The 12,124-nt window shown below is 42.8% G+C and overlaps 1 protein-coding gene across 2 annotated transcripts in view; it reads right to left on the reverse strand.

Moving 5' to 3' along the window:
* Positions 1-273: 273 nt before the first annotated feature.
* Positions 274-12,124, reverse strand: part of ACVR2B (activin A receptor type 2B) — a 384,657-nt gene continuing 372,806 nt past the window's right edge. For both annotated transcript variants that reach the window (XM_069211087.1, XM_069211088.1), the window contains exon 11: positions 274-618. In XM_069211087.1, coding sequence (XP_069067188.1) covers positions 424-618 — 195 coding nt within the window. In that variant the 3' untranslated portion in view covers positions 274-423. The remainder of the gene's footprint in view (positions 619-12,124) is intronic.

The following is a 12,124-nucleotide window of genomic DNA, read 5'->3' on the forward strand; positions in this document are numbered from 1 at the left end:
GGGAAAAGTGAAAGTAATCCTTTTGAGGAAGGTGTATTTCATGTAACAGTCTGAAGATTTCCTCCAAGGTTTGCAGCATTTCATTTTCTTAAATGGTATGTGGTTTTCCTTATGTCACAGATGTTCTCTGTAGGAGACAGATCAATAAAGGAACCTAGAAAATGCAGTAAAAACTGAATGTTTGTTGAGGTTCTGAGGTACCTGCACCTTTCCTGCATTCATAAGTCGGCACCTGAATGCTTGCTGAGATGTCCGTTTACTTTAATACAGTAGAGCAATGTGCTGGTAAAATTGATCCAATCCAAAAATAATAATAATAAAAAAGTCAAGATAAAATAGCAGCTGCATTCATTTTCTTTTTTTTTTCATTTTTTTTTTTTTTTCAAATCCACCGAGTCTGGAAAGACAAAAGTGAACAGGGTCTCAGATACTAGACTCTTTGGGTGGTAAGTCTACATTAGTGACTGAAGTCACAATAGATACAAGGCAGTCCGAGGTAGTGCCATTGACTGATTTGCGAATCTGAGAAATACGCTCCTCGACACAGCCTGCTGAAAGTCGAGCCTCTGCATCATGGTCCCAACATTCTTCAACTGTTACGCAGAGCTGCGTCAAGCCCTGTAGATGAAAAATGAGGTAACTAGTTTAAGCACTTTAACAGGTGGCACCATATTTATGGACACTAAAGCAATTTAAAAAAAAAGAATGGTACCATCAAAATACAAACCTCAAATGTATGTTTTACACGACTGCCCTAGACCAATAGGGCAGTGTTCATGTGTCAGTAACCGAAAAATACTAGAGATCACAATATCTTTTGACAACATTCACATGGAAGAGCTAAGTACAAATCTGGGATAGGTGAGACATATTGTTTAAGGACCATACTGACTGAAGTCGGGATGCATCCTTAACCTAGATGGGTTTCAGTTCAGTGACTATAAAGTATGGAGGCCCCCACGAGTTTCTTTTGTTGCTAATTATGTTGAACCTTCAAATAGACAGTATGACTGATCTAGAGACAAGGGAATTTCTAAATAAATACAACACCTTTCTTTGAGCACACTAGCAACTTATTTACTAAGTGAAATGGTTCGTGAGAATATGTAATGCTTCCCACATACCCTTTCAGGACTGAAAAAAATAAATTGGGAAAGCCAATAGGTCTCTCCTCTAAGGCCTAGTGGATTTGCCAATTGCTTGTATCCACGTGGCACAGCATCCTAGAAGTGTAGCATGGCTAAAGGTTATTGAAAAAGAAAAGCATCTACAAAATGACACTGGTGCTTCCCTTTTTTCTTTAGTTGCAGATAAAAGTTGGATTTTTGGTAACTAAAAAGAAAATGAAATTCACAAATATAAGGTGGGATGCATGGAATTATTATGGAAGGACAGGAGTGAGTGGGAAGGACGGGAGTGGGTAGGACGGGAGTGGGTGTATCGAATAACAGGGGAGGGGCGCGGAAGCAACATGTTGGGTGTAATCAACATGGGTTGGGATGGGCGCAGAATCAATACAGGGAGGGCAGGATGGGGTGCGGAAGGAACACAGGGAGGGCAGGATGGGGTGCGGAAGGAACACAGGGAGGGCAGGAAGGGGTGCAGAAGGAACACGGAGGGCAGGAAGGGGTGCGGAAGGAACACAGGGAGGGCAGGAAGGGGTGCGGAAGGAACACAGGGAGGGCAGGAAGGGGTGCGGAAGGAACACAGGGAGGGCGGAAGAGGGGCGGCGAAGAACTGGGGAGGGGCGAGGTAGAAACGGGTGAGGGCGGGTGGGGCGAGGAAGAAACGGGGGAGGGCGGGTGGGGCGAGGAAGAAACGGGGGAGGGCGGGTGGGGCGAGGAAGAAACGGGGGAGGGCGGGTGGGGCGAGGAAGAAACGGGGGAGGGCGGGAGGAGCACAAAAGCACAAGAGGAATTGGGAGCATGAACAGGACGCAGATAAGGAAGAAGCCAAGGGAGAGATAAAAATGGGCATGCGCAACAAGGAGGGGTCAGGGAGAAACAGAGATGTGACAGAGCAACACAAAGTGCTGGTGTAGTAAAGTACACAAATGAAACCTCTCGAAAACACAAGCACTCTCGCGAAGTGCTTAAAATAAAATCAACTTCTTGATTCAAGCACTGGAAGCAAGGAATGGAACCAATAAAAAAAAGACGTAAAGAGGCAATGCTCCATGGTGGGGACAAAAACAAAACTACCAAGCAGGGACACTAATAGGAAGCAGGCAAATGACAGTGACAAGGAAAGTCAACCAATGGTGAGCAATAGGACGACTCCAAGCTCCTGTATGTTCTTGATAAATCACAGTATGCTTTGCAACAGACAAAGCCAGCTCTGTCTAGCAGGCTTTGATTTAAAATGGAAAACACTACCCACTACCTATTGGTTCGTAGCTTGTAGTCCTGTAGATTGACATGCTCCGCACACTCCTGTCATCTAGTCTTCTCAATGAACGTTTCTTCCACAGTGAGCCTGCAACTCACTGACTGTTAAGGGAGTGATGGTGGCCAGAAACACCCCCTTCCAAGGTGGGTATTGCTCAGTGCAAGAATTTATTCTCTCAAAAGGAAGCCTCACAAACTGTGCAAGTACCAAATTAAGTTCCCATGTAGGCATTGGCAGTGCTCTTGGAAGAATTACCCTCAATAGATCCTCAATGAACGGTTTGATAACTGCAATGTTAAAAATGGGAAATGTGTTACCCGTTTTCTATGTATGCTTCTAACAGCACTAAATGTAATTTAATTAATGTGTATGCTAGCACTTCCTTCTGAAGGAGTAGCAGATAGTAATTGATTTCATTAACCAAAGTCTTTGGAGGCTCTGTAAAGTTACTGAAGCTATAATGGACAAAGCGCTTCCACTATGCAACATAATATGCACAGATGGTAGTGGGCTTGCAAACCTCTGGCAGGATCAGCATTTAATCTTCAGATATCTTGAGATACCTGAACTGTACGACCTCTACCAAATCACAAGATTTATTCCTTGAGGTTTGGATGTCAAAGCTGCCCATGACATTGCATCAGAAGATTCGCCCTGAGGGGGAGTTTTTCCAGTAAGGATGGACTGACATGGCTGCCATGCTCAGGTTGGTGCTTGCAGAATGAGTCACTGCTCTTTATGTGTGAGATTCCTTACCACACAAGGTATCAAAGATGAAAGGGGTAAAGTGTAAGCAACTATCCCTGATCAACTGATCCATACCACATCCCTCCATTGGCAAGTGTTGGCCTTTTGTGTTTTTAGTATTGGCAAACAAAATCGATGAGAGCATGCCCTATTGTTGAAAGCATTGCATGGGTATTGGCTCCAATGGTGCCCTCAAAAGACCAGCTAGTGCATGCTTAGGTTCCACTGAAGTGGTAGAACAGTACCTGATGGAAATGCCTTCTGACCCCTTCCATAAATCTCTTGATTAGTGGGATATTGAAGATTTGTCTTTTATTTGAACCCTTAAACTATGATACACCAGCTGATAAGCATACCCTTAACACTGAATGTACTAGATTGCAATCCACCAGATGTATTTAGCCAACACTGTCATCTGGCTGCAGAAGTAGCTTTTCCCTCCCTATTAAAAGCATCTCTTCCATTTCAAGGCATAGCACACCATATTGCCAGATTTATGTGCTGCATTAATGACAGCAAATGTTTTCTACAGTCTAAATATCCAAACTCTGCTATGTCAGGAGCCAGGCCAAGAGCTGCAGTGCCCCTGGATTCGGGTGGAAATTCTTCCCTCTCTTGGTTGTTGTTGTGGCCTTGGGTACTGGGATTTTGTCGACGTTCCCATGAGCTCCCTGAACTAGGTAAGAGAACCGTATTTGGCATGCCCACCTTGAAATCACCAGGGTTAGAGTCATGTTGGCCATTTTTTAACTTCTGTATTGCTATAAGAATTAGAGAGGGGAAAAGAAGAGGGCACATATACCTCACCAGCTTATCAACTGTGCATTACCTATTCACTCTGGCTGGTAATTCCTGGACGCGAAGGACACAGTGTTTTTCTGCTGTTGTGAAAAGATCTACCTGTGGTGTGCCCCACGGTCTGATTTTCTTTTCTACAAGTTACTGTTTTAGTTCTATCGATTTCACCTATGGAAGTATTTCCCACTCCTGGTACATAGTATCAGCTGTATATAGTTTGCTATTGCCCACATGCAGGTGCGCTTAGCTAGTCTGGGTGGCAAAAATTAGAATGACCCTCCCCGCTTGTTCAGGTAAAACACAGCAGTTGTGTTGTCTGTGAGAAACTGAATTGGTTTACCCTAAAATGGACACTGGAATGCCTTTAGAGATAGGAAAATGTATTGAGCTCCAAGTGTATGGTAGCCTCTTGTTATCTGACCATAGGCTACTTACCTTTGGCCCATGTGTGCCCCTCATCCAACCTGTGATGCATGACATGATGGCCTGTGGAAGGGGAAAACTGAACGGTATTCCCTTCACCATTTTCTGTGGTCCACCATTTTAATTCCTTGCTGGCCTGTTACAAAAACTAACTTCTCCTACTTCCCTTGTGATCACTGACTATTTAGCCAATCTTGAAGGTATTTCAAATGTAAAATTGTGTCTGGGATCAGTTGGATGCACAAGGCGATTTACCCAACAGCTTCATCCAGGGGGTGGTATTTAATAAAATATTTACTTGTCCATAGCACATGTCCTTCATAAATCTCCTTCTCCTATAATACAATCTGCTTGTGCGTTTGGTGCCATGTAGAGCAGCAACAAATTCTTCCAGTAATCTTGCATATAAGAGCTCCAATAATAGCCTGTCTGATTATGCCAGGACTAAAACTACAGTAGGGTTTGAATACAAGCAATGTCCCTGTTTTGCCACTTTCCCGCAGATCTACATACTGGGGCTAGAAGTAGCAATAAGCAAATGTTCCAGGGTTGGAATACCCTTTTGAATCTGTGCAAGCCTACTAACTTTCATGCTTTATGTGTTTGTACCAGCTCTTTTCTGATCTTTTCCCACACTGGGTGTCATGCTATTAATTGCGTTTGACCAATGACTGTGTTTCACCACTGCGCATATTAGTTGCTCAATGTTCATCAGTAGCACATTATATGTTTTGTCCGGTTTAGCTGCCTATTGGCTTTGACATGACATTAGCCATTACATTCTGTATTCAGTTTAGCTGCCTATTGGCTTTGGCATGACATTAGACATTACATTTGATATTTAGGTTAGCTGCCTATTGGCTTTAACTTGGGGTTAGAAATTGCAGATGAGCTGTGTTTTTCCAAGCTGGGTTTTTCCACAAGATGGACCAAGCCGTTTTCTTCAAACCAGATCTTAGCTGATAAGAGCACGTAGATTTCGTTTTTACCTCGCAATCCAATCTGAGAGCTCGGGGGCTCGGGAGAATTGGCCACTCTCCAGGGTCCTTCGGTTCTCACACTGAGTTTGCTTTTAAGGATGACTCTGGGCTACAGAGAGGTAGATTGAATCTGCTTTGACTTCAGACAGGAGCTAGACGTCCGTTGCATGTCTCCCATTTGGGTAGAAAATCTCTTTCTCGCAGTTGACCGGAGTCATCAACTTGCAAACCCCAGAAAGATGAAGCTGAATATAGGCCCTACAGCCTTGCCCATACGGTGATGAATTTTGACTTTTATGCTTTGCTTTGAAGTTATGCTATAATATAATCACCTATATTTGCTGTGTACATTGCAACTGAGAAGTACTTTGCTATATTTTGCTTTCATTGCTGCGACTACTTTTGAACGTGTGCTTCCAATCTAATAATTCCGTCTCTCAGGAACCTCGTTGTGGGGAACTAATAACAATAAATGTCTTCTTTAAACTCAGAAGTGCATTCCAGAGAGGTTCTGTAAGCTCGGTTATGAGATAAGAGGGAAAGCAGAACACTGGGAGAAGTTAGGTATTTACTCATGACAACAGCAGAAGTAAAACTTCCTCCAGGGTTGGGGAAAAAGTGGTTGGAGAGAAAGTAACCACTTAACATATTTTCACATGAGCAAATTTACACAAGCAGATTTACTTGTGCTAAAATACAGTTGACAAATATTTTCTAGGAGTACGATTTCCAGGTTTACTTTTACAAATTCTTGTGAATTCATGAAATACATAAATCTGCACAAATGCAAAGACATACCATGGGTGCACTTGTATGATTTTCTTTAATAACTGGGCCTCTAATTAAGTATGTATTAACAAAGACCCTCTGTTTTTATTAAAATGTTATCTCTCTATCCCCAACTATTCGCTGGCTTCACTGTGAGTGATAGCAATCTGCTCTTCCACAAGGAGCATATCAGCACACAAAGTAGTTTTGTTCAGTGCCAGACGTTACAGCGGTAATGTGTGCTTTTTTTAGACCTAAAAATATGTTTCCCTCTTGCCAATGTTTGTTACAACATTAAGGAGCCTGGCAGCTCACACAAATATAATGTTTTACAATGACCATATCAAAATGTGACACATTGACAAAAAAAAAAAAAAAGACCACCAAAGTCAGACCTAGTGGCCTCGCCAATGCTTATTTCCATGTTCCTCAAGCTTGTTGAGCCTGGTTTCATTGATTTTCCATTATGAATATTTTTGGGGAAATACTAGCATGCATCAAAGCATTTTACTGAATGCTTCAAAGAAATGGTACCTAAAATTTTACAGTAATTTACCAAACATTTACCCTAGTTGCATTTTTTGTGGACATTTTATTTTGAAAGCCAAGAATAATCCCTCTTGCTTTCAAGCTCCTTACAAAATGTGCACCTAATAAGACATCATTCTGGGAGCATTACACGTAGCCTCATATTGTTAAACTTTGCAAATGCGTGTACACATTTTTAACTGGAACCTGTCAGTAGTGCAGTTCGGGCTTACAACTTGTAATTTGAGCACTCAACCTAATAATGAAGACTTTGCATTAATGAACCATAAATATAAACTTGAACAGCATTAACAAATATTACCTAAACTGCAGAAAATTCCCTTCCCTGTTCCATAATGTAAATGGGCAGCCAGAGGGTTTATGCTGCAAGTGGTTGGGCCTACATGTTCCAAAGACAAAATAAGAATGAAAACTAGTGGTCCTTGACCAAAACAATATGTCCTGGGTGTCTGACTATAGGAATTCCACACCACTTCATCACTGTTCCTACCATCAAGAGACCAAGGCCTTCGGTAAAGGAGAGCCTGTCCCGGCACTGCTTTCATTCTCCTTGGAGTAGGGTATGCTTTTACCTTTACAGTATCTCTCTCTCCCCGCAGAAGTGTTTTTGCATTTCTGGTAAAGTGGATGATTTTTTCCAGGTTATTGAAAAGTTCAAATGGATAAGAAGGTGGACAATTCTTTTCAGGTCATTCTTGCACTGCTTGAAAGTGCTCGCCATTACCAGTAAATTGTCTAGGTAATGGTATAATTGAATTGTTTGCTTAGATATAATGCAAAGGCAGTGGGGTTTGGTGTGGTCCTATGGAATGACTTGAATGTCTGCAAAACAATCAGCAGTCTAACTTTTTTCCTGCCTTCTAGGATGTTCATACTGAGGGTCTTGTCCGTTATGTTGGCCTAAATCTCAAATCTAAAACCACAAATATATACAATGCATATCTCCTCATTACAGTTCCTGTAGTCAACCGTCTGTTTGCAGTGTCAGATGAGAAAAGCAGAGTTAAGGTGGGAGTTTTCTATGTTCTTCCTCTCTTCAAGGACTGCCTTGGCTCTCTTGTAGTACTTCTCGGAAAGGAAAGACATCAAGTCCCCTATGCTTTACCACTACTGATGACTGCACCCATTAAAAAGGTTGTTTGAATTGGCAATACGTGTGGCAGCTCCATTCTCAATCCATCTGACTACCTCCTCCAGCCAAGTACTATCCCTGACTGGAGGATGCCGGTGACATTGCCTTTTTCCTTGCAGTAGTGAGTATGAGGTACTATGCCTCAACGTAATGACTGAATATATGTTGGATCTTCAGTGGACACCCTTCATTTCTTCTATATTCTAGGGGTAGCTGCTTTAGCAGAGGCTAGTTTATGGGCTACTTCTGTTCCCTGCTGCAGGACACTAGGCAGCACAGGTAGAAACTGAATCTTCCTGTAGACAGGATTCAGTGTTTCCAAAAGACACCGGCAGCCCTCAACCATCCTGTGGTAAGTAGGAAAATCTGAGGTTGAGACACCCTTGAAGGATAGGAATCAACTTCTTGGGAGGTGGGGCAGCTTTAACGTCCTCCAGGTGTTTCTTTCTCCCCAGTTGCCTTAAGCTAATACTTATGAGTATATAAAAGCGACACTATTGCTTGAATGGGTGGTAGGCGTTGCTGCTGGCTGCTCCTTTTTAACAGCCAATCTTCCAGATACAGAAACAAATGAATGGTGTAGTGCGTTGTGACCACTGCTTTACACTATGTGAATACTTCCGGTGCCATAATGCAGAAAGAAAGCTCCCTGAATTAGTAGTATTTATTACTTATCACAAATCTTGGGTAACAGTGATATGTCAGATGAATGGGGATGTGGAAGTAGACATCCTTCAAGTTGAGGGTCAGTATATGGTTTCCTGAGCTGTGGACAGGGATGACATACTGCAGGGTTGTCATTCGGAAGTGTTAAATAGGATGAGGCAGTTGAGAGGCTGGAGTTCAAAGATGGGCCAGGGTACAGTTCTCTTTGAATAGGAGTTAGTACAGCAAGTAAACATCCTGTCCCTGCTGGTGCGGGGATGTGTGTTTGATGGCTTCTCCGAATGCTTGCACTTCCTCCTTAGCAGCTGCTGGTGTTCATGATGGAATTTTGCTGATGACGCAGTGTGAATTCTAATGAGTATCCCTGTACAACATGGATAGGACTAATTTCTCTGAGGTTATTTCCTCCTGCTGTGGAGAGTACATCCCAATGATGCATGGCATCGGAATCCTCCCCTTTGAGTTTCCTGATAGTACTTGAATGGATGTTAGTTTGCATCCTGTGGCGGTGCATCTGTTGACAGCACAACCCAGATTTTGCAGACTGGATCTAGAGCAGGGGTCTCCAACCTTTTCTGTAGTGAGAACTACTTCTCAGCAGTGAAAATCACCATGAGCTACTGAAGGCCAAGCAGTTGTGCATTATTCCAAGATACCCCCATGCCCAGCTTCCTTGACTTTAACCCTAATGTCCGTAGAGCCAGACGCTATGGTTTGAACAAAATACTTTGACAAGGGGCACTTTGACACTATGAGAAGACTGCCAAGTGTGTCAGTGAGAGAGTAGGGTATCTGGGGATCTAAGAACATGTGTGCGTATATGTGTATGGGTCACAGAGCCTCTGTCGTATGTACTTGTGGCACAGGACATACCTGTTGCTATATGTGGCACTAGTAGATGTATAACACATACAATGATTTTTTCAAATGGGAGAAATTTAAAGCGCACAAATGTTCATAGTGTGGAACATTTTTCTGCACTTTAAATTTCTCCCATTTAAGCATTCTTCCATTTAAACAATGACTGTATTTTTCAGTTATAACAGTGGTCTACTGGCCACTGGTAGCAAGAGGCCTGCTGTTTGTAAATGCAACACGGTGAAAACAATTTGAGAAAATTAAAAGGAAAGATAACTTTATCATAAGGTAATTTTTCTTTCTAATTTTCTCCAGCTTAAAAGCTTTGAGAAACAATTTTGCTTTCAACTCCAATCCGGAGTTGGCAAGGACTTTTATTCAAGAGTTAAATGCCTCAGTTTTTCACCTCTGTGTCGTGGGTCATAAATCTGACTCCAGCACTGCTCCTTATCAGGCCCTGCTATCTGCAGACTGATTCTATTGTAAAATAAACACAACCTTCTCTTAACTTTCAAAGTAAAAACTTTAACCCTGTATCTATTTTAAATGCACTTAAGGCTGTGAGCTACTCCGAAGGTGTCTGGGAGCTAGTGATTGACTGGTTGGAGACACCTAATCCAAGGTGTGTCCATTGGTGTAGCGGTGCTGGTACCCTTTGATATTTCAAAAAGCATGGAGCCAGCCTGAGGGCCAAATAAAAGCTCCACCTCAGGGTGGAACTTGGATACCCTATGCCATGCATGACCGAGTAGGTCCACACTGCTGTTTAGCTCTCTGAAGGAGGTACCTGCTGGATCTAGGGAGCACCGGATGTTTGTGTTTTTAGATGGTTTTGGCTTTCTGCACCAGTTCTCAACCATGCTTCCTATAGGTTTCTGGATGGCTGATTAGTTGCTCCATTGCTTCCCAGTGGCACTTATCGTACCTTCAGAGGAGACCCACTGAGTTGCAATATGGCACTGTGTTGCCACCCTTACTGTAACATATTTCCCAGTGGCATCAACCTTACAGCTCCCTGTCTGGATGCAATGTGCTGTTTGTGCCTTGTTCAAAAGCTCTCTTCTGAGCTGAATGCATACCAAAGTCAGGAGGGACGTAACCCTCAATGTATATAGGGTACTCTAGGTCTGCCTTGTATTTTCTCTCTATCCTATCAGTTGTGACCAGGGTCTTATCTGGCTACTGGTATGTTCTTTGCCACATGCCTAGTGAAGCATTAAGGCATAGGGAGGAAATGGACAGTGTGTTCTGTCTTGGACAGAATCTTTAAGAAGTCATTCTTTTACTTTCTGTGGATGTCATCCTGACTATCATTAGTGGAGCGAATGTGTGCCTGGGGCGGCCCCATGTGGTGATGCTGACTTATGTGGTGACCGTGGTGGGGGGGTCCTTGGCTGAGGTGGCACAGCTCTTGAGGTGCACCCTGGTTGTCTAGGCTTTTTAGGTAAGAGATAACCCTAAAGTTCCTTAGAGACTGCCTCCTCGAAGTCCTGCCTCCTATTTTTGAAGAAGTGAGGTCCTGCTCCTTTGGTACTAGAGGACTGGACAGTATTTATTGAGAAGTGGGAAGAAAGTACAGTCTGCTCTGTTGAGAATCCAAGGCATATAGTAACTCTATAGTCAAAAGAAGCCTGCTTAACACAGTACAAAGTCTAGGATTTTCACTGAGACTATTTTGGGACAGAGATTATCTGCTCATTGCCTTAGGGCTTTGCTTGGTTGGTGTCTTTTTGGCTTCAGGTCTACGAAGCTGATGCTGGCTCTTGAAGACGAGGAGTCTCAGGGGTGACTGACAGAGGCAAATGTAGGAGCCTCTTTGGCTGTATCTTAGCACTCAATGCCAAACTTTCTCTGGAGCAGTGCTTGGAATCTATATCTGGGTGCTTTCGAGACTGAACCCTGGATGTCAGTCGTCTGATGGAGGTGGTGGTGTGTATGTGCTTGGTATGGCCTTTACCCAGGGTGCAGACTTCAACCTTGATTGTCCTTCGTCCTCCACACAGGATCGTTCCTTCTCACAACCTTCCAATAGTCATTCTCATAAAAGAAGATGCATGGTAGAGCCCAAAAATTCCATTCGCATTAAACAGTGAAGATTCACCAATGCTCTTCTTCAATGCTTCAGATGCCTGGCGTCGAATAGCGTGTCGTTGTTACTCGATCTCTGAGCTCAATAAAAAACATCTCAACCCGAGCAAAGAAAAAAACAATTGAGGTGGAATCTTTGTACTGGTGCGTTATGTGGTTCAAGGAGTCACAAGACATCTTCTGACAAAGATTCTTCAAACAAAATCAACTTGCACACATTTGCACTCATCACTAGATGGTAGGAGCTTGAAAAGCACATGATCTATAGAAGTACCTGCTAGAAACCTATATCTGCACTTCATATATAACATTTATGAGGTTTTGCTGCGGAGAGGGGAGATTTTCTTGATAGACTAAATATCTTGCATTTTGCATGAATTGCACTGTGAGTGTTGATACTCATATTGCTGTTGGAATGAAGGTGTGCCTCCAAAACCTTCCTTTAAAAATCTAATTTAAATTTGGCAGCCAATATATGATTTTAGAATAGAAATCCAAAACACACTCGAGCTACTCTTAAAAAGTTGTCAGGAGGCTAAAGCCAGAAAAAAAACAACAAGGTACTTACCTTTAGTAACAACTTATCTGGTAGAGGCTTATCTAGCTGTACAATCCTTACCTTAATTATCCCCAGGCGTCAGAATACATCTGGAAATTTTTCTTATGCAGTACCCTTGAGCGCAGGAAACCAGGGTCAATGGTCTCCGTGTGGCGTCATCGGTGCCTG

Source organism: Pleurodeles waltl, chromosome 10 (genome assembly GCF_031143425.1).
Source record: "Pleurodeles waltl isolate 20211129_DDA chromosome 10, aPleWal1.hap1.20221129, whole genome shotgun sequence".
In the NCBI taxonomy this organism is placed as follows: Eukaryota; Metazoa; Chordata; class Amphibia; order Caudata; family Salamandridae; genus Pleurodeles; species Pleurodeles waltl.